We start from the raw sequence: 23,372 nt of genomic DNA, 5'->3' as shown, positions 1-23,372 counted from the left end.
AAAAAGTAGTCAATGTAGATGCTTAGGTGATTCTGACTCTTTCATATGTCTCTGGGTTCATATTGGACTGTTTAATAGTATCTTTGGTGAGCTGCAAGGGGTCTTCCATCCATTGATCTCCATGGAATATCTCGTGGGCCCCACTAATCTCCCCAACTCATCTCCTAAGGTGACGCTCCAGGCTGAGAGTGTAAAACTGTAAGATCTACTCTTATCTAGGATGGGAACAATACGGTACAATAATATTAAATTAATGAGTGGTCTGTCAAGAAAAGCTAGACTGGAAGTAGGGAAAATAAAGTTCACGATCGCAGTGGGGAGCATGAGTCGGGGATCCGGTTACAACTCTGCAACCCCAGTTCCCCAGCCCATCTTTTGTTAAGCACGGTCCCCTACTGTGATCATGGAATCAGGGAATTTACCTCTATATGTATTTCACACAAGAGATTAGGTAAAGTGTGTCGCATGAAGGTTCACATGCCCTCAAGATGTCCACACAGATCTTGTTTGGTGGGATTTTTTTTGCCCTTTCCCAAAGTAGCATGTTTATGAAGATGTATCACTTGGTGTTGAACATTTGACTCCAGGCGTCACAAAGTCACCATTTTTGTTCTTTGTTTCTAACTCTCTTCCCTCCTCCCCTGAAGGTGCCAACTCTTTGCTGGGGTACAGTTCCACAGCAGCCAACAGCCCTCTGGTATCTTGATCAAGTGGTCCTTCTTTGCGTGTGAGGCCCAGACAGCGGTCTAGAAATTTGATGGCGCCGTGTTTTGTTACTCAGGCGCTAAACGGGCATCTAAGCTTCCAGCATGCCGGGCAGGAACCGTGCCTCTCTCCATATTAGAATAGCCCGAAAAATAGGCATCCTGGGTCCGCACCTGAAACATCCAAATACAAATAAGGGACCTAATGCCTGTTTGAGGCCTTCTGTGCAAAATTGGGTTGCCATGAACACAGCTGGCCTCCGATCAGGAAAACCAGGTCCACATCTGGCCTAACCAGCGGTCCTTAAAGGGCTGCCACCAAAAAGATAAGTTTGTTAAAAATACTTACCTGAATATGGAGCCAGGGGGTGCAGGATTGGGCCACCACTCACCGCTTCCCCCTCTCTCCCAATCACCCCCAGGTGCTTTGGGCCTTTTTTTTGCAAGAAAGGCACTATCCATCTGTAGTAAAAGCAGTTTAATATGCTACGATGGCTTCAACAACCAAATATGTTTTAAGAAGCTGTGCTTGTTTAGGGAGGATGTCTTTAAAATCATTGCATTATTTGCATGTTTACCCTACAGCAGGAATTTGCAGTGAGTGTACAGAGGTAGGATAATTTGAACATGCTGTGATAAAGAAACATGTAACTCCTGCTGGGGTTTATGATTTGTCACTTGTTAGTTATGGTAGTTGAGTTTACATGCGATATAAATATTGTAAACTAATAACAGAGTCTTGTGGGCTTATTCTGTGTCTGATGTTTTTTTCAGTAGCATTTGGATTAGATGCAGCAGATGATTCCTTGGCAGGGAAATGGGATAGTTCCTACAAGTCACTCCCGTGTGTTTACTGACATTAGAGCAGAGAAGGTCAAGGGGAGATGGAGGTGTTCAAAATTATGAGGGGTTTTGACAGAGTAAATAGGGAGATACTGTTTCCACTGGCAGGAGGGTCGGTAACCAGAGGACACAGATTTAAGATAATTGGCAAAAGAACCAGAGGAGAAATTGTTTTGTGCAGTGAGTTGTCATGATCTGGAAGGCGCTGCCTGAAAGGGCTGTAGGAGCGGATTCAATAGTAACTTTCAAAAGAGAATTGGACAAATACTTGAAGGGGAAAAATTTGCAGGGGAGTGGGAGAAATTGGATAGCTGTTTCAAAGGGCCAGGACAGGCACGATGGGCCGAATGGCTTCCCTCTGCACTGTACCATTCTATGATTCTATGTATTATTATTATTCTATTAGAATAAAACTTCACTAGATGTACACGTGTGCATTGCCAGGTAAAATGTGCTGTGGAATACATTGGATTGTCTTTCTGACTCTTTTGCCTCTTTCTTTGTTTCCCGTAGAGGATGACATCTTTGGGGAACTTCCCGAATTCTTCCCATCCGATCCTCCGGAGCCCCTGCCCCATTTCCTGATTGAGCCCGGAGATGCGTACATTGTGAAGAATAAGCCAGTGAACCTATACTGCAAGGCCACCCCTGCCACCCAGATCTACTTCAAGTGCAACAGCGAGTGGGTTCATCAGAAGGAGCACACGACCGAAGAGCATGTGGATGACAGCACCGGTGGGTCTCCGTTGATATATCACTGTCTCGCAAGTTGATGTTTCTGCTCGATAAAAAGAAAGAACCTGCATTTATATAGCGCCTTTCATGACCTCAGGACGTCCCAAACACTTGCCAGTGCAACTCTAGGAAGGTATTTCCCAACTGGAGGAGGAATTTCAAATCGATAATCCCCCCCACTCCCACTCCCGCACCACAAACGGGGTGTAACCAGTTGCAGGGCAATCAGTTACATTCCCTCTACCTGGGAAATTTCAAAATTAAAGAAGAATCTTTAGCTGTCTCCAGAGGCAGATGGCCACACTTCGCTGTTAGAGGTGACCGAGGCATCCAGCAGCGATTTCCCCCCCCTCCCCTCCCCCGAGCCAGGGTCCCCCGAGAAATCCCACCTGTCGAAAGTATCCAAGGGGGAGGGGGGAGAACTTACCCTGGAAAATTCCCCCCGGGGTCAGCGGGGGGGGGGGGGCGGAAACTAACGGGCAGGCGCACAGTTCGACTCACCAACTTAACGCCAGGCTTCCGTTGAAGTGGGAAAATCCACCCCCTTGTGTTCAGTCTGGGGGAAACGAAGTGAGGGGTTCGGAGAAACTCCAAAACGTGTCTTGCCGGGACAAAGAGACCCGGTGAACCTGGATTGTTTCTGAGATGGTGAAGGGGTTGCTTCAATTAAAGGCGTATGAAATGTCGGAGGGGTTGGCAGTGTAGATGGGGGTAAGTCTCCTTCCCTTTACTGGGGGAATGCAGAAGTGTAGCCGGGGGAGAGGGGGTGGGCAGGGAGCCTAACCTTAAAATTCACTCTACGCCAGTTAAAAATGAATCCGGGAAAAGAGGAGATTCACCAAAAAGGGTTGTTAGAATTCCGATAGGTCACAGATGCAAAGTTAACTCAGATTCTTTTTTAATGATGGTAGCAACATGGGAAGGAAGAGGATTAAAGAATCATAGAATGGAATCATAGAATCGTTACAGCACAGAAGGAGGCCATTCAGCCCATCGAGCCCATGCCGGCTCTTCGTAAGAGCGATCCAGTTAGTCCCATTCCCCCACTCTTTCCCCGTAGCCCTGCAAATTTATCCCCTTCAAGTATCTATCCAATTCCTTTTTGAAAACCGCGATTGAATCTGCTTACGCCACACTTCCAGGCAGCGCATTCCAGATCGTAACTAGTCACTGGATATGGAGGAAGGACAGGGAATTGGGATTCCAGGGAGATGGCGTGGCCTATAAAATGGCGGAGCAGAGTCGCCAGATCAAATGGTCTCGCCCTGTTGCTAAGGCTGAGATCTGTAACTCGCATTGCGCCCAATCACAGGATCAAACCCAGCAGCCTGTCGCTTCCCACTAATAGTTTACGTGAGGAGATAAACTGAGAAGCAGTAGCAGCTTTTTTTATCTTCCACTGATGTCTCTGTGTTTTGCTGCAGTTCCTTCAAACCCTCCCTGTAAAATATTACAGCTCAGCAGCTAATCGTTTTAATACTTCATCAAAGTGATAGACGTATTTGTATGAAGATGTGTGAAAGTAAAATAATTGAACTATCGCAGTTAATCTGCTTCACTCTTTTAAAAAAAAAATGAACAATCTGCTTGGATCAGGCACTTCCACATCTGATTTCTGTCCACATCTGCTGTTTCCAAATTATTTGATCACACTACTTTTAAGTCTTATGTCAGAAGATTTGCATTTATATTTTGAAAGAATTCGTAAGCATGTAAATCTGATCCTACCCGTTATGAAAGCGCTATTTCAGTTTTTGATAGGTGCCGTTATTGTTATTAGCCTTCAGTATCATGTCTGTGCGACTGTATTTTGTATCTGTAAGGATATTGTCTTCGTGAGTATGTATGAACAATGTATAAGTCTATCTGTCTGACTGTGTGTACAGTGTGTCTGAGTGTATCATACACATATGTGACTGCATACACCATATAGTGTATCTGTCTGAACGTAGAAAGGTAAATTCACCAATCCCCCAGACCCAGTCGGGAGCCATGCTCGTAGAGAGTGTGGATCGGAGAATTGATGCTATGATCTAGTAGCCACATCTCCGACTCACATTCCCTCCAGGCACAGCTTCCTGGCGAGAGAGCAGGACCTTGTGAAATTACCCGACAGTCTATCTGTGTAACTGTATGTATAGTGTGGTCTGATTGTATGTGGACTGGATCTGACCATGTGGTGTACTACTGACTGGTATCGCGCAACTAACCGCCAGATGATCTACAATAGCTAAGATGTACTACATCTTGTGGTAAAGATAATCCTCGCTGAGACTCCAACGCAGTACTGGTTTAAAGTCTCAACTGAAAGACGGCACCACCGACAGTGCAGCACTCCCTCGGTAATGGCACAGGGAGTGTTGGCCGAGATTTTGTACTCAAGTCTCCGGAGTGGGATCGAGAAGAAAATGATCTCGGCAACGGAAATGGGTTAGGCAGCTCAGCTCAGGGTCAAAGAGCATGCCAAGGTTGCACACCAGCTGGCTTAACCTGAGAGGGCAGCCAGAGAGGCTGACGGAGCCAGAGCCAGTGCCCGAGGCACAGAGGTGCTGGCAACAGCAAAACAAGACGGCTCCAGTTGTGCCGACATTGAGCTATAGGAGGATTGGACTCATCCAGGAGTTGATGTCAGACTTTGCAGCAGCTGGTCCTGGGATCGGTGTTGGCCGAGCAGAGGTAGGGCTAGGTACCATTGGCGTTTGTGTGGAAGCAGAACCCCGTGCTAGCAAATGAGAGTCGGTATAAATGACACCTTGGCCTAGAAATTCAGGTATGCCCATGTTTGGGCGCGGGGGAGGAAGGGTACAATCACGGCGCCTGCGCGGTGCGGCTAGAGGCCCTTCTGCTCCTCCCAGCTCCACGTTCAGCTAAGTACATTTTTTAAATCTCGCCTTGTTGGCTGCGGCCTTTAGGAACCACCTGTTAGGCCGCACGTAGACCTGGTTTTCCTGAATGTGGACTTCAGACAGGCCCCTTATTTACATATGCAAAAGGGCCTAACATCCGTCTCTCAGGCCTGGGCACTGCACGACGATTTATTGGCCTTTACCAATATGGCGGGCAGAGCATTTCCAACTCTTAACGAGCTTGCACTCCCTGCCCGCCATATTGGAACCTGAGGTGCCTGTTTAGTGCTCGAGAAACGAGCGCCGCGCGGCCAAATTTCGAGGCCCGCGTTACTGCCTGTGTGATTTCCTGCTGACTCACCCCCAGCAACTGCCAGCAGTGTGCAGTTGGGAGCAGCTCTTTGCTCAAAGGTAAAAGTAAATGCTTCAATCAAAGTGACGCTCGGTGACTGACTTGCCGTATCACTTGCGGTTAATGTAAGTTGCCACGCCAGCCGGTGTTTGCATCCAGATCTGCTCCGATGGCACCTCTTCTCTTCCTTTGCATATGGTAGTCATGATGTGGAGATGCCGGTGATGGACTGGGGTTGACAATTGTAAACAATTTTACAACACCAAGTTATAGTCCAGCAATTTTATTTTAAATTCACAAGCTTTCGGAGATTTTCTCCTTCCTCAGGTAAATGTTTCAAGATCTCCTTGAAGCCTACGCATTTATACATATTGAATAATACATGGTGTTTACAGACTGCCCCTGCAACTGCCCGTTGCCAAGGCAATCACCGTGTTCAGACAGAGAGGTGTCATCTGCAGAACCCCCGAATACACATTCAACAAAAAAACAAACAGGGAAAAAAAACAGAGAAAAAAAAACACAGAGAGAGGCAGAAACATCCGGAAGGCAGAGAGAGCCAGCAAATGACCCATTATATTAAAAACAGATCTGTTTTTAATATAATGGGTCATTTGCTGGCTCTCTCTGCCTTCCGGATGTTTCTGCCTCTCTCTGTGTTTTTTTTTCTCTGTTTTTTTTCCCTGTTTGTTTTTTTGTTGAATGTGTATTCGGGGGTTCTGCAGATGACACCTCTCTGTCTGAACACGGTGATTGCCTTGGCAACGGGCAGTTGCAGGGGCAGTCTGTAAACACCATGTATTATTCAATATGTATAAATGCGTAGGCTTCAAGGAGATCTTGAAACATTTACCTGAGGAAGGAGAAAATCTCCGAAAGCTTGTGAATTTAAAATAAAATTGCTGGACTATAACTTGGTGTTGTAAAATTGTTTACAATTTGCATATGGTGTTAGGGGCTGCCAACTCTGGTTGGACATCTTCCTGGAGGTCAGCGCATGACCTCCTGTCTCCCACCCACGCTCCTGCCATTGGTCGCTCGACATGGTCGCGGTGCCCCGCCCTCCCACGGCCAATCGAAAAGCAAATAAGCTAAAATGGCAAGGGTAAATTTATAAATCTAAAGAAAAAAGCAAAGGCCGTAGAGCTGTGTAGCGATTTGGGTAAAGATAAGCAGAGTGTGTCAGGAAGAGACAGGGAGTTTAATGGTAATAGTGCATCAGTGAATAAGGCCAAATCAGGGAAAAAATAGTAAAAAGATTAAATTAAAGGTGCTTTATCTGAAAGCATGAAGCATTCGTAACAAGATTGATGAATTAATGGCACCAATAGAGATAAATGGGTTTGATCTAGTAGCCATTACTGAGACACGGTTGCAAGGCGACCAAGGTTGGGAACTCCATGTTCCAGGGTACTTGACTTTTCGAAAAGATAGACAAAATGGAAATGGAGGGGTGGTGGGGGGGTAGCCCTGATAATAAAGGATGACATAAAGACAGTAATGAGAAAGGATCTTGACTCGGAAGATCAGGAAGTAGAATCAGTATGCGTGGAGATAAGAAATAATAAGGGGCAGAAAACATTAGTGGGAGTAGTTTATAGGCTGTTAACAGTAGTTACACTGTTGGACAGAGTCTTAATCAAGAAATAAGAGGAGCTTGTAATAAAGGTAATGCAATAATTGTAGGAACTTTAATCGTCATATAGACTGGACAAATCAAATTGGCAAAAGTAGTTTGGAGGACGAGTTCATGGAATACGTTCGAGACAGTTTCCTACAACAGTACATTGTGGAACCAACCAGGGAACAGGCTCTTTTAGAGCTTGTCTTGTGTAATGAGACGGGGTTAATTAGTCATCTCATAGTAAGGGATCCTCTGGGGAAGAGTGATCATAATATGATAGAATTTCTCATTGAGTTTGAGAGTGACGTACTTAAGTCTGAAACTAAAGTCTTAAACTTAAACAAAGCCAATTACATAGGTATGAGGGGCAAGTTGGATAAGGTTGATTGGGAAATTAAATTAGAGGATATGATATAGATAAGCAATGGCAAACAGGTAGAGAAATATTTCATAATTCTCAACGAATATACATTCTATTGAGGAATTAAAAACTTCACAGGAAAAGTGATCCATCTGTGGCTAACTAAAGAAGTTAAGGATAGTATCAGATTAAAACAAGAGACTTATAATGTTGCCAAGAAGAGTAGTAAGCCTGAGGATTGGGAGAGTTTTAGAAACCAGCAAAGCATGACCAGAAAATTGATAAAAAGGGAGAAAATAGAATATGAGGGTAAAGTAGCAAGAAATCTAAAAACGGATTGTAAGAGCTCCTACCAGGATGTAAAAAAGAAGAGTAGGGAAAGTAAACGTGGGTCCCTTAGATGCTGAGACAGGAGAAATTATAATGGGCAATAAGGTAACGGCAAAGACATTAAACAAATATTTTGTATCTGTCTTACAGTAGAAGACACAAGAAGCATACCAGATATAATGGGGAACCAAGTAACTTAAAGGCACTGATATTAGCAAAGAAAAAGTACTGGAGAAATTAATGGGACTAAAAGCCAATAAATCCCCTGGACCTGATGGCCTACATCCAAAGGTTCTAAAAGAGGTGCCTGCAGAGATAGTGGATGCATTGGTTGTGATCTTTCAAATTTCCCTAGATTCTACAACGGTCCCAGTGGATTGGAAGGTAGCAAATGTAACACCGCTATTCAAGAAAGGAGGAAGAGAGAAAACAGGGAACTACAGGCCAGTTAGCCCGACAACAGTAGTAGGGAAAATGCTGAAATCTATTATTAAGGACATGGTAACGGCACTTAGAAAATCACAATATGATTAGACAGAGTCAACATGGTTTTATGAAAGGGAAATCATGTTTGACAAATTTATTAGAGTTTTTTGAATATGTAACTAGCAGGGTAGATAAAGGGGAACCAGTGGATGTAGTATATTTGGATTTCCAGAAGGCATTCGATAAGGTGCCACATGAAACGTTGTTACACAAGATAAGTTCTCATAGGTTGGGGGGTAATATATTAGCACGGATGGAAGATTGGTTTACGGACAGAAAACAGAAAGTAGGAAATAACGGGTCATTTTCAGGTTGGCAGGTTGTAACTAGTGGGGTGCCGCAAGGATCGGTGCTTGGGCCTCAGATATTTACAATCTATATTAATGACGTAGGTAAGGGACCGAGTGTAATGTATCTAAGTTTGCTGACGATACAAAGCTAGGTGGGAAAGTAAGCTGCGAGGAGGACACCAAAAGTCTGCAAAGGGATGTCGGCAGGTTAAGTGAGAGGGCAAGAAGGTGGCAGATGGAGTATAATGTGGGGAAATGTGAGGTTATTCACTTTGTTAAGAAGAATAGAAAGACAGAATATTTTTTAAATGGTGAGAAACTATTAAATATTGGTGTTCAGAGAGATTTGGGTGTCCTTGTACACAAAACACAAAATGTTAACATGCAGGTGCAGCAAGCAATTAGGAAGGCAAATTGTATGTTGGCCTTTATTACAAAGGGGTTGGAGTACAAGAGTTAGGAAGTCTTGCTGCAATTGTACAGGGCTTTGGTGAGACCTCACCTGGAGTACTGTGTACTGTTTTGGTCTCCTTACCTAAGCAAGGATATACTTGCCTTAGAGGTTGTGCAACGAAGGTTCAGTAGATTGATTCCTGGGATGAGACGGTTGTTCTGTGAGGAGAGATTGAGTAGAATGGGCCGATAATCTCTGGAGTTTAGAAGAAAAATTGAAACATACAAGATTCTGAGAGGTCTTGACAGGGTAGATGCTGAGATGCTGTTTCCCCTGGCTGGAGAGTCTAGAACTAGGGGGCATAGTCTCAGGATAAGGGGTCGGCCATTTAGGACTGAGATGAGGAGAAATTTCTTCTCTCAAGAGGGTTGTGAATCTTTGGAATTCTCTACCCCAGAGGCCTGTGGATGCTCAGTCGTTGAGAATATTCAAGGCTGAGATTGATAGATTTTTGGACTCTAAAGGAATCAAGGGATATGGGGATCGGGCAGAAAAGTGGAGTTGAGGTCGGAGATCAGCCATGATCTGATTAAATGGCGGAGCAGGCTCGAGGGGCCGTATGGCCTACTCCTGCTCATATTTCTTATGTTCTTATGATCTTAGATTCTTCGTTACCCGATTGAATGATTCTTGACCATCAGTCAAACAGTCTTTTTTTCCCATGTTCAACATTTTTATCACTAGTAAACAGAAGTGTTCAAAGAAAATTTTTAAAACACACCATTTCTTAATGCCCCCTATGATTAGTGTTTAATTCCTGGAGACTCCAGGGCAATCCTGGAGGGTTTGCAGGACATAAGAACATAAGAAATAAGAGCAGGACTAGGCCAAAAGGCCCTTCGAGCCTGCTCCGCCATTCAATAAAATCATGGCTGAACTTCTACCTCAACTCCACTTTCCCACACAACCTCCAGATCCTTTGATTGCTTAGAGTCCAAAAATCTATCGATCTCAGCCTTGATTATATTCAATGACTGAGCATCCACAGCCCTCTGGGGTAAAGAATTCCAAAGACTCACAACCCTCTGAGTGAAGAAAATCCTCCTCATCTCAGTCCTAAATGGCCAACCCCTTATCCTGAGACTATGCCCCCAAGTTCTAGACTCTCCAGCCAGGGGAAACAGTCTCTCAGCATCTACCCTGTCAAGCCTTCTCAGAATCTTATATGTTTCAATGAGACTACCTCTCATTCTTTTAAACCCAGAGAGCATAGGCCCAGTCTACTCAATCTCTCCTCATGGGACAACCCTCTCATCCCAGGAATCAATCTAGTGAACTTTTGTTGTACCGACTCCAAGGCATGTATATCCTTCCTTAGGTAAGGAGACCAAAACTGTACACACTACTCCAGGTGGAGTCTCACCAAAGCCCTGTACAATTGCAGCAAGACTTCCTTACTCTTGTACTCCAACCCCCCTTGCAATAAAGGCCAACATGCAATTTGCCTTCCTAATTGCTTGCTGTACCTACATGTTAACTTTCTGTGTTTCGTGTACAAGGACATCCAAATCACTCTGAACACGAACATTTAATAGTTTCTCACAATTTATAAAATATTCTGTTTTTCTATTCTTCTTACCAAAGCGAATAACCTCTCATTTCCCCACATTATACTCCATCTGACAACATCTTGCCCACTCACTTAACCCGTCTTTATCCCTTTGCAGACTCTTTGTGTCCTCCCCACAGCTTACTTCCCCGGATTTTTTTTTATTCATTCATGGGATGTGGGTGTCGCTGGCAAGGCCAGCATTTATTGCCCATCCTTAATTGCCCTTGAGAAGGTGGTGGTGAGCCGCCTTCCTGAACCGCTGCAGTCCGTGTGGCGAAAGTTCTTCCACAGTTCTGTTAGGAAGGGAGTTCCAGGATTTTGACCCAGCGATGATGAAGGAACGGCGATATATTTCCAAGTCGGGATGGTGTGTGACCTGGAGGGGAACAGGTAGGTGGTGTTGTTCCCATGTGCCTGCTGCCCTTGTCCTTCTAGGTGGTAGAGGTCACGGGTATCGGAGGTTCTGTTGAAGAAGCCTTGGCGAGTTGCTGCAGTGCATCCTGTGGATGGTACACACTGCAGCCACAGTGCGCCGGTGGTGAAGGGAGTGAATGTTTAGGGTGGTGGATGGGGTACCAATCAAGCAGGCTGCTTTGTCCTGGATGGTGATGAGCTTCTTGAGTGTTGTTGGAGCTGCACTCATCCAGGCAAGTGGAGAATATTCCATCACACTCCTGACTTGTGCCTTGTAGATGGTGGAAAGACTTTGGGGAATCAGGAGGTGCGTCACCGATGCTCAGTTTGGGTTCCGCCAGGACCACTCGGCTCCAGACCTCATTACAGCCTTGGTCCAAACCCTCCAGGATGCTCAGCCACAGAATACCCAGCCCCTGACTTGCTCTTGTATTTAAAGTATTTATATGGCTGGTCCAGTTAAGTTTCTGGTCAATGGTGACTCCCAGGATGTTGAAGGTGGGAGATTCGGCGATGGTAATGCCGTTGAATGTCAAGGCGAGGTGGTTAGACTCTCTCTTGTTGGAGATGGTTATTGCCTGGCACTTGTCTGGCGTGAATGTTACTTGCCACTTATCAGCCCAAGCCTGCATGTTGTCCAGGTCTTGCTGCATGCAGGCATGGACTGCTTCATTATCTGAGGGGTTGCAAATGGAACTAAGCACTGTGCAATCATCAGCGAACATCCCCATTTCTGACCTTATGATGGAGGGAAGGTCATTGATGAAGCAGCTGAAGATGGTTGGGCCAACGACACTGCCCTGAGGAACTCCTGCAGCAATGTCCAGGGGCTGAGATGATTGGCCTCCAACAACCACTACCATCTTCCTTTGTGCTAGGTATGACTCCAGCCACTGGAGAGTTTTCCCCCTGATTCCCATTGACTTCAATTTTACTAGGGCTCCTTGGTGCCACACTCGGTCAAATGCTGCCTTGATGTCAAGGGCAGTCACTCTCACCTCACCTCTGGAATTCAGCTCTTTTGTCCATGTTTGGACCAAGGCTGTAATGAGGTCTGGAGCCGAGTGGTCCTGGCGGAACCCCAGCTGAGCATCGGTGAGCAGGTTATTGGTGAGTAAGTGTCGCTTGATAGCACTGTCGACGACATCTTCCATCACTTTGCTGATGATTAAGATTAGACTGATGGGGCGGTAATTGGCCGGATTGGATTTGTCCTGCTTTTTGTGAACAGGACATACCTGGGCAATTTTCCACATTGTCGGGTAGATGCCAGTGTTGTATCTGTACTGGAACAGTTTGGCTAGAGGCGCAGCTAGTTCTGGAGCACAAGTCTTCAGCACTACAGCCGGGATGTTGTCGGGGCCCATAGCTTTTGTTGTATCCAGTGCACTTAGCCGTTTCTTGATATCACGTGGAGTGAATCGAATTGGCTCAAGACTGGCTTCTGTGATGGTGGGGATATCGGGAGGAGGCCGAGATGGATCATCCACTCGGCACTTCTGGCTGAAGATGGTTGCAAATGCTTCAGCCTTGTCTTTTGCACTCACTCATCATTGAGGATGGGAATGTTCACAGAGCCACCTCCTCCCATTAGTTGTTTAATTGTCCACTACCATTCATGACTGGATGTGGAGGACTGCAGAGCTTTGATCTGATCCGTTGGTTGTGGAATCGCTTAGCTCTGTCTATAGCATGTAGCTTCTGCTGTTTAGCATGCATGTCGTCCTGTGTTGTAGCTTCACCAGGTTGGCACCTCATTTTTAGGTACACCTGGTGCTGCTCCTGGCATGCTCTTCTACACTCCTCATTAAACCGGGGTTGATCCCCTGGCTTGTTGGTAATGGTAGAGTGAGGAATATGCCGGGCCGTGAGGTTACAGATCGTGCTGGAATACAATTCTGCTGCTGCTGATGGCCCACAGTGCCTCATTGTACAATTGCAAGATGCAAAATACACAGCAAAATCTCCATTGGTTTGATCAATCAGAGTTCTGCACTTTTTTTAAGAAAAGAAGGTTTCTAGCAGCTCTGTCTGCAGGCTGCTGATGCACTAACAATACTCAAAGAGCATTGCAATTCATAAGTGACCTTCAAATCCCATCAAAGCAGCTGAATTTTGCCTAAGTGCTAAGCTAGAGACTGGGACACATTAGCAACTGCCAGACACCCAGATCATTAAGAGGCCCATGTAAATCTGCTGAACCATAAATAAACAGCTCCTGGATTATTCTTTTTTCTTCTTAATTGGAAGACTCAAAAACAATTTAAGATTTAGGAGTTGGGTACTTATCTTTACCTTGTAGTTAGTGCAAGGAAATGACTCAAGCAATATGTTTAATTTGTGAGTTTTAAAGAAAGGAAGCATTTATTATAAACAATGAAAAGCACAAAAATGAGATTTGGTTTCTATTATCCTGTTCCCTGAGTAGATTTTTGGAACATCCTGCTGTTGTCGTGGAGCCTTACAAATGGGACCATGGGTCAGAGATAGGGCTATAACACTGTAGGCCCAATTCTGGGCCTCACGCTCCCTTAAAGCAAGCCTCTACGCTGTTAGCCTCACCTCATACCCTATACAGTAGCTTTGTCTATCTTAATCCTTAGCAAGTAACTCAAAATGGCATTCGTTCGGTTGCTGGATGTCTTCGTTCTTGATGACTTGTTTTTTTTTAGGATCTCTGCAACTTTTGTTTCCTTTTGTGTCGGCGGTTTTCAGCCTAATATCCTTCGTCAGGTTAACAGCAAGAATCTCCCATGTTTGCTCCATGAGAGACACTAGATATATCAACGTGAATAGCTTCACCACGGTAATTGACAGGCAGTTGGAGAATGCAGAACTCTCATTGATAAACTGAAACAATGGGCCCCTTTAGGACATCTCATCAGCCAGTGATAACATGTAATCCCATCTGACCATTTCCTTTAGTCAAAGTAGATATTGAAGTATTAATGGACGATGTAGAAATATCCAGTTCCGGCTTATAATTATTCTCCATTGATGTTTCCCTTACAAACCTTCACATACGGAAGTTATATCATATCTTAGCATATATATTGGTTTTCCAGTTTGGTTTTATTACTGTTCCAAATCCCAAGGACGAAGGTCATTGAAACAAAGGGAGCAGACATCAACCCCATAACAGCACTCCCTGGGGTTTTGCCCCCAATGCTGCTGCCATTGGTTGCCCAATACACCCATGCTCAACAACAACAACAACTTGCATTTATATAGCGCCTTCAACGTAGTAAAACGTCCCAAGGCGCTTCACAGGAGCGATTATCAAACAAAATTTGTCACCGAGCCACATACAGAGATGTTAGGACAGACTTGGTCAAAGAGGTGGGATTTAAGGAGGGTCTTAAAGGAGGAGAGAGAGGTGGAGAGGCGGAGATGCTTAGGAAGGGAATTCCAGAGTTTCGAGTCTAGGTAGCTGGAGGCACGGCCGCCAATGGTGGAGTGAAGAAAATCGGGGATGGGCGAGAGGTCATGGAAGGATTTGAAAACAAGGATGAGAATTTTATAATCGAGGTGTTACCGGACCGGGAGCCAATGTAGGTCAGCGAGCACCGGGGCTGATGGGAGAACGGGACTTGGTGCGAGTTAGGATACGGGCAGAAAAGTTTTGGATGAGCTCAAGTTTACAGAGGGTGCAAGGTGGGTGGCCGGCCAGGAGAACATTGGAATAGACGAGTCCGGAGCTAACAAAGGCAGATGAGCTGAAGCACGGGCGGAGACGGGCGATGTCCCACCTTCCCATGGCCAATTGGAAAGCGAATAGACTCTTTGGGTGTCGATTTTAGCACCCGCGATCGGGTGCGTTCCTGGCGGGGGGGGCCACGAAAATCGGTGATTCCCGGGGCGGGTCGGAAGCCCGGCTCCAACCCGCTGACATGCGCGTGCAGCCCCCGCATGTGGGACTCCCGCCGGCAATTAAAGCCAGCGGGGTGCCACTTAAGCTATTTATTTTGGTATTTCAGGTCGTTTAGAGACCTGATTAACGAGATATTTTAGGAGGGTTGGGATTTTACAAACAACTCGGACTGTTTCCCACACTGGGGGAAACACTCCCAGTTCAAATGGACGTGTTGCAGCCATCAGCCTGTGGCAGCTGCAAAGGTCCATTTGACAGGTGGGGGGGTGGGGGGAGACCCTCACTCATTGCAGGAGGCCACTCTGTCACTTTGGACAAAGTTTGGCCTCCACCACCCTCCTCCTAACACTAAAATTCACCAACTTGCACACTTACCCCGGTGTCCAGACACATGTACCTACCTTGCGGACCCCCTCAGATGTACATCTTCTGGATGGGGGCCGCCGTAGCTGCAGTCATGACCTCCTCGGAGGGCGAACAGCATCACCAGCCTCACCAGCCTCGCCGTCCACCTCTGACACGTGGAGCTCCACAACACAGTGCTGTGACACATCCACCTGCACAGCAGGAGGGAGGGCAACCGCAGAGAGAGATGCGTCACAGAGGGCACTACCCTCGCCACAGGGTCCACAGACCGAGGCTCAGCTTCCTGGACCTCTCTGAGCAGCAGTGCACACGGAGGCTCAGAGTCACTCGACATGTAGTCGTGGACATTTGCAGCCTCCTTCATGCCGAGTTGCTCCTGGCTGGCCCGAGCACCATCTTCTTACCTGTCGCTGTCAAAGTCACCACTGCCCTCAACAACTTCTCCTCCGCATCCTTCCAGGGTGCCACCGGGGACATAGCCAACGTCTCTCAGTCGTCTGCACAAAAGAGCCCTGCAAATACACCTACACCCACTCTGCAGTGACACAATGGGTGGCATCAGTTGTGGGTCTTCATTGTGATCCTCAGGAAAGGGCATTATTGCACAAACCAGACAAGATTCGCAAAGACATGACAGTAGTGGTGCCAATATAATATGTAATGTGAGCTGCTCAGAAATTAAATATAAGTAAAAACCATGACAAACCCTCAAACACCCTTGTGCATCCCCTTCATGCTCACAACACGTTTGCCTTACGCTGCCTACTGCACATATGTGATGCATGCCCTGTGGCTGCAGCACAGGTAGTGGCAGGTTGAGTGAGGCTGACCGTGAAAGAGAGGATGAGTATGAGATAGAGCCATGAGATTGTGTGAGGATTGGGTTGAGTGGTAGTGGCGGGATGAGTACTGGCGAGGTGAGTAAGTGCAGGTAAGATGAGGATGAGCTTTGAGTGGGTATGAGGGGTGATGTGACAGAGTAGTGCTGGCAGTGCAGAAGGAGATGTGGGGTGGGGGCGGTGATGTGGCAGACGGAGTGTAGGGGAATGAGTAAGTGTACTCACTTTGGCTGACCTACTGAGGTCATTGGAGCGCCTCCTGCACTGTATGCAGGTGCGCGATATGTTGGTGGTGCAGGTGACCCCTTCTGCCACCTCGAGCCAGGCCTTCTTGGTGGCAGAGGCAGGCCGCTTCCTCCCGCCCGCCGGGGGGATGATCTCTGTCCTCCCCCTCCTCCTCACCCCATCCAATGATACCTAGAGTGAGGCATCATTAAACCTGGGAGCAGCCTTCCTCCTGGGCCGCTCCGTGCTGTAATTTTTCCTATTTCTTGCAGCATCGGTCAGTGGAGGACTGCCCCTTTAAATAGAGCTCCTCCAGCTGACAGACCTTGCTGCGCATGCGCAGCCCGCCCGACGCGCAGCTCAGCAGCGGGGAACCCGGAAGACCAGGTAAGTGGCTCCGGTTAGCCTGCGATTGCGTGCGGAGCAGACTGATTTCACCGGGCGCGTTCCCCACGCGCACAGTCGACCCCCCGCTGAGAACCCGCCGCCCTGCTAGTATCGAGCCCTCCATCTCCCGATTGGATGATTCTTGTCTGTCAGTCAAACAGCTTTTCTTCCCCATGTCCAATAATTTTGATAACTCGTAAACAGAACTGTTCAAAGAAGATTTTTAAAAAACACAAATTCTTTTAATGCCCCCAATGATTTTTTTTTTCTCCCATGTGTCCTGGAGATTAATCTTTAATTCCTGGAGACACCAGGGCAATCCTGGAGGGATGGCAACCCTACTCCTGCCCCACAGGGGGCCGGTACCTCGGAGCGGCTTCATGCCGCCCTGCCCGGTACAGGTTGGCCGTTATGGCCAAGTTCAAAATAAAAGAACAACGCAGGCAGTTTCTGCGGAGCCACTTTCCGAATGGCAATCGATGGCTCTGCGTTGAGGCCCCCGCTACCTGGTTTGTACAGCGAGCGAGCCGTCATCGCGCAGGCGTACGCTAACCTGGCTACAAGAGGACCAAACATTCAGGCCGGAGGATGTCTCACTACCAGTTCAGCCTCTTTAACCGATGCCAGGGTGGAAGAGGGCGAGCGCATCTTGAGCCCGCCCAGTCCCCGTCAGATCTTCCCAACATCCACAAAAGGGGCTGAATTCCAATGGAATGGATTCTGTCCCTCCCCCCAATATCTCGATTTGTGTCTTTATTCCGCCCTCTCAGGCCCGGGGATTTTCGGAGCCTCCCTGCAATCTAATAAAACTGTTTCTTAATAAAAGCTTAGTAATTGGCCTGTAAGTTTGGTCACACAGCAACCCCAGGCATCCTATCTCCCCCATCCCCCCCCCCATCCCTCCCGTCTCCCATCTCCCTTACCGGTCCTTCTATCTTTCCCTCCCCGTCCTCCTATCTCCCACCACCCCCTCCCCCGCCCCCAGCTCATTGAAATGAAGCCCGAGACACAATATTGGGAGCGTGTTAGACCTCACCATTCACCCCACCCCCCACCTCCCCCCTCCCCCCCCCCCCGGGCACCCAGAAATGGGCGCTCCCGCATTTCAACCTCATTATGTCACAGGTGGAGCTCTTTGCACTGTCGTGGACTGCCCTGTCAAAGAACCAGTGCCTTGCACACTCAGGCAAAATTGAAGTGCCAGTCAAGGCTGTTGTCTGCTGTTCAAGACCCCCTCAGCACAGGCTCTACCACATGAGCTGTGCGATCACTGCAAAGCGTGCAGCACCGCACACAGATTTAATGAAGTATAACAAATAGCTTGGAGCAATTACAAGCCTGCAATCTAATTGAGGGGTTCTGATAACATCCCAAACCACCAGAGCCAAAGCTCCAGCACTTCACAGCTGCCATTTGAAGCCCAAGATTAGATTGCTGCCTCCAAATTACTCCTAGGCACACGTTCGTCTCCTGATATATTCTGTAAACCTCGCCGGGGTGTTTTATTTCTGATTTTTTGGTCCATTTTCTTGTGCCAACATCATTGCTGCAAGCTCACTAAGAAATAATTGAGCCAAATCTTGCTGGATAAATAACGGTGAGTTAACGGCGCACGCCGTTATTAAATCGGCCAGCGGGTTCAGGGGATTGAGAGAGACTCCGTGAGTTGTGAATCACCAGAACTTGCTGGCCGATTTACCCCGCTCCACCATTTGTTTCGTACAAACGGCATCTCGCCCTCAACCTCCCCGTTATTTTTAAGAGCTTGCTGGATTTGCAGATTAATTGCCCATTAAACTCGCCGCAGAAAGTTCGGGCTGGTAATTAACAGAGTAACGAAACTTTTAACGACGTGATAATTGTTAATAGAATGCTAATCAACCTCTCTGGCCTAGAAAGGGAACAAGTTAAACTGTTCAGTCTCCTCCCTGCAGGTCGGCAATTCCTTTTCGAGATTTAAAAAATGTTAAATTTTAAACTATTAAATCTTTTTCTTACTTCTCCTTTCTGTCTCTATTTTTTTCTCTCTCTCTCTTAATCCAATCTTTCTTTCCCTCTCTTTATTTCTCTTTCTGTACCTGATTTGACTCCAATTCACCCGATTTCCTTCTCCCTCGTTCCTCGATTTCTTTCTCAATCCTTCAGTCTCACTGGTTGAGGAGAAAGACCGTTGATCCCTCCGTTCACTAAGAACCCAGATGTCACATTGATCCCGCCTCCCCGTTATCAGCTCGCACTTCCAGCAGCTTATGGCGTGAAAATTTTTCGAGCTGAAGAGTGCGGTAGAAAGTCTAACTAATGGTCCATGTTCCAACAAGACCTGGCCCAATATTGCAGTTAATTCAGCAGCCAGTTTAAGAACATAAGAAATAGGAGCAGGAGTAGGCCAATCGGCCCCTCGAGCCTGCTCCGCCATTCAATAAGATCATGGCTGATCTGATCCTAACCTCAAATCTAAATTCATGTCCAATTTCCTGCCCCGCTCCCCGTGACCCCTAATTCCCTTTACTTCTAGGAAACTGTCTGTTTCTGTTTTAAATTTATTTAATGATGTAGCTTCCACAGCTTCCTGGGGCAGCAAATTCCACAGACCTACCACCCTCTGAGTGAAGAAGTTTCCCCTCATCTCAGTTTGTGTATTGCGCTTGTATATAATACATCACAAACAACACGAGGCAGCTAGGAGGGAGTTAAAGGCTGTAGCACAACCTTGAGATTCAGTTGATTTGTATAAACCAATCGAGTTGCGCTCTTCTGCTTTGTGGTGTCAGTTGAATGTAACGATTGTGCCCAGTGCCTTATAGAATAGTGGCACCTTACAATCCATTATCCTACATATCACGCCACACGTAATCTGAAATTCCTTTGATTATATTCTTTTGTTGCGAGAGTCTGAATTTTTCAAATCAAAAATGTGTTGCTGGAGTCCTTTGTCTTTCTTCCTTTCTTTCCGAGGGATTGATTCAATATTCCCTCAGGTAATCGGTCCTAGCAGCTGCCCGGGAGAAGTTTGTTGTGTTTTACTGGCGTATCTGAGAGGGGATGATGATGGTGAGGGTGGTGGGGGTGGGGGGTACCAGAGAGGTTTCAACATACCAGAAATTCTCAAAGCTGGCCACGTCTCACCTCCACACCTTGTTGCTGTGTTCTCGACTCTGTCTCCTGTTGCATACGGTGTGCGGAAAGCACAGTTCATCTCAGTATTAATTACTTGCAGAGATGCGATTTTTTTTTGTACCAGCAGCCTAGGTGAAGTGTCAAGGTCCACGGTGGAGGACACTATCAAGGTTGAAAGGAGTGGAGAGGAGATAAAATAAATCAAGAGGCAACGATTAGGGAACAGCAGGACTTGGGTTTTTACAAGCCTGACGATGATAGGAGGGAAGCAAGAGTAAGGGAGGGAAGGAGATGCTTTGCCTTTGGCCTTGAGGGGGAAGAGTTGTTTCTTTAAGAGATAATACGAAATAATGTAGATTGATCTCTCCGTACAATTGTTTGCATTGTTCATAATGATACAGCTTGAGGAGATCAAACAGTGTTTGGTGTCCCCCACAATATGGCAGCTGCTTCTTTCTCTTAGTAGTGTATCTAAAAAAGTGGCTGATTATTCACTCACTGAACACTAGTGACCGAGCCATCTCAACACTGTCCTTGCATTCATCGTACTTGTCTGAAGAAAGAGTAGGTATAAAAGTCATATTCCCACAGGTGTGACATCTGGACTGGGTTCAACCAATAGGGTTAAATTAAGAGAACAGGTTGCATAGTCATGGTCCTCCCCTTGAGTATAGAAGATTAAGGGGTGATCTAACTGAGGTGTTTTAGATGATTAAAGGATTTGATAGGGTAGATAGAGAGAAACTATTTCCTCTGGTGGGGGGAGTCCAGAACAAGGGGACATAAACTTAAAATTAGAGCCAGGCCGTTCAGGGGCGATGTCAGGAAGCACTTCTTCACAAAGGGGAGTGGAAATCTGGAACTCTCTCCCCTCAAAAAGCTGTTGAGGCTGGGGATCAATTGAAAATTTCAAAACTGAGATTGGTAGATATTTGTTAGGCAAGGATACTAAGGGTTACGGAACCAAAGAGTTGAGGTAGAGATCAACCGTGTTCTAATTGAATGGAGGAACAGGCTTGAGGGGCTGAATGGCCTACTGCTGTTCCTATGTTCCTAACTCCAGTCCCAGAGGAGAGTGTGCTAACCCGCTGCCCTCTCTTTGAACATCATGATTAAAGCCGTGTAAAAAGACAATGATGTTTTGTGTATACATCGCACCACAGGGTATAATTTCCAATCGCGCGCCCTCAAGGTGGATCCTAACCCAACACAGGAACATAGGAACAAGAGCAGGCCCCTCGAGCATGATCCGTCATTCAATGAGATCATGGCTGATCTGTATCCTAACTCCATCCGACCGCCTTGGCTCCGTGTCCCTTAATACCCTTGGCTACCAAAAATCTATCGATCTCAGATTTAAAATTATTAATTGATCTAGCACCTACTGCTTTTTGCGGGAGAGAGTTCCACACTTCTACCTCTCTTTGCGTGAAGAAATGTTTCCTAACTTCTCTCCTGAATGGCCTGGCTCTGATTTTAAGGTTATGTCCCCTTGTCCTGGACTCGCCCACCAGCGGAAAATGTTTCTCTCTTATCAATTCCTTTCAAAATCCGAAAAACCTCATACAAGCCTAGTTTATGTAATCTCGCCTCGTGGTCTAACCCTTGGAGCCATGTTAACATCGAGAAACCGCGTGCCCACAGCCAGTTATTGTCCATCAATCAAAATGAATGGACAAAAAACCGTGCGCGGTACAATTTCCTGAATGCACTTTCAGCTGGCAAGGCTCTGTGCCCAGAGCGTGCAGGTCAGAAAATGTATCCCTGCGTGGACCATTCAGTCTCCGGGGTGACTGGGTAATGCATTGGTCCTTGCTTCTCTGGGACCTGGGCTCTTCGTCCAGCCCAGAATGATGGCGTGAAAGTCTTTTCTGTTTTGGAAGGATTGTACGTGAAATTAGTTTGGACGTTCCTTCCATTTTCTAGTGGGCATGGGCTCATCAGCACAAAGCTGGTGTTAAATTAGCAATTTCACTTAGAGAGGTCCCTGAGTGTGGGAAATGGGAAAAAATGTCACGTTGGTCCAGGAACAGGCGAGGAGGCCAGATCTTTTGAGGTTCAGGCTGAACAACATTGTTGGCGAAGACATAAGAACATAGGAACATAAGAAATAGGAGCAGGAGTAGGCCATATGTCCCCTCGAGCCTGCTCCGCCATTCAATAAGACCATGGCTGATCTTCGACCTCAACTCCACTTTCCCGCCCGATCCCCATATCCCTTGATTCCCTTGGAGTCCAAAAGACATCTTGTACTGTGCATCTAACCAAGCTAAACTGGGATGTGGAAGTGTTCGATGCTGACGGTAGAATGGCAAATGTTCTGTTATCCAACGCTAATTATCCCCACCTTCATGTGCATTGAACAAAAATGACTTTATTAAAAATTTTCTTTGCGCGGCATTGGCAAGGCCGCAGTTATTGACCATTCCTAGTTATCCTGAGAAGGTGGTGAGCCTTCTCCTCAAACTACTGAAGTCCTTGTGGCGATGGTGGTTTTACGATAATGTTAGGTAGGGCTTTGTTTTTTTTGCAACTGAGTGACTTGCAAGGACACTGGAGAGGGCATTAAGCATCAACCAACATAGTGTGGGACTGGAGTCACTTGTAGGCCGGAGATGAAGGACACTAGTGAACAATTCAGCTGCTTTCATGGTTATTTTTATTGGCACTTGACCACAATTTACTGGATTTATTGAATTCAATTTCACAACTTGCCTCTCTGTTAAAAGTGAACACAAAATTCATTCACATATTAAGTACACCTGGGGTTTTTCTCTCATTTCCCAATGTAGGACAGTGCATGTTTCCATATCACACAAACTTAGATACAAGGGGAGACTCACTTGCGATGACAGTAGGGTTACCAACCCTCCAGGATTGCCCCGGAGTCTCCAGGAATTAAAGATTAATCTCCTGGACGCTGCTGCGAGCAAAACACCAAGAGAAAAATTATTAGGGGCAATAAAAAATTTTTTTTTTCCTTTACATTGAACACGTCCGTTTATTCATTATTAAAATATTGTGAATTGTTTGACTGGGGGTGGGGGGAGGGTGCAGTTGGAGGCGGGAGGTCATGTGATGAAACACATGATGGCAACTCCTAGGTGAGAGTGGGTTGGAAAATCAGGGTCATAATGTTGTGGCAGGAGCGATTATCAGACAAAATTTGACACCGAGCCACATAAGGAGATATTAGGACAGGTGACCAAAAGCTTGGTTAAAGAGGTAGGTTTTAAGGAGAGTTTTAAAGGAGGAGAGAGAGAGGTTGAGAGGCAGAGAGGTTTAGGGAGGGAATTCCAGAGCTTCGAGTCCAGGCAGCTGAAGGCACGGCCGCCAATGGTGGAGTGATGAAAATTGGGGATGTGCAAGAGGCCAGAATTGGAGGAGCGCAGAGATCTCGGAGGGTTGTAGGGCTGAAGGAGGTTACAGAGATAGGGAGGGGCGAGGCCAATTGAGGGATTTGAAAACAAGGATGAGAATTTTAAAATCGAGGCGTATCAGCATATCCTTCCATTCCTTTCTCCCTTATGTGTTTATCCAGCTTCCCCTTAAATGCATCTATGCTATTCGCCTCAA

The 23,372-nt window shown here is 46.5% G+C and overlaps 1 protein-coding gene across 2 annotated transcripts in view; it reads left to right on the top strand.

The window, feature by feature from the left end:
• LOC137330387 (netrin receptor UNC5C-like) overlaps positions 1-23,372 on the top strand; it is a 341,615-nt gene that overhangs the window by 227,031 nt on the left and 91,212 nt on the right. For both annotated transcript variants that reach the window (XM_067994493.1, XM_067994492.1), the window contains exon 2: positions 2,061-2,282. In XM_067994493.1, coding sequence (XP_067850594.1) covers positions 2,061-2,282 — 222 coding nt within the window. The remainder of the gene's footprint in view (positions 1-2,060; positions 2,283-23,372) is intronic.

Source organism: Heptranchias perlo, chromosome 1 (genome assembly GCF_035084215.1).
Source record: "Heptranchias perlo isolate sHepPer1 chromosome 1, sHepPer1.hap1, whole genome shotgun sequence".
Taxonomy (NCBI): Eukaryota; Metazoa; Chordata; class Chondrichthyes; order Hexanchiformes; family Hexanchidae; genus Heptranchias; species Heptranchias perlo.
Note: the sequence above shows the minus strand (reverse complement) of the source record. Positions and strands in the feature narration are given on the sequence as shown.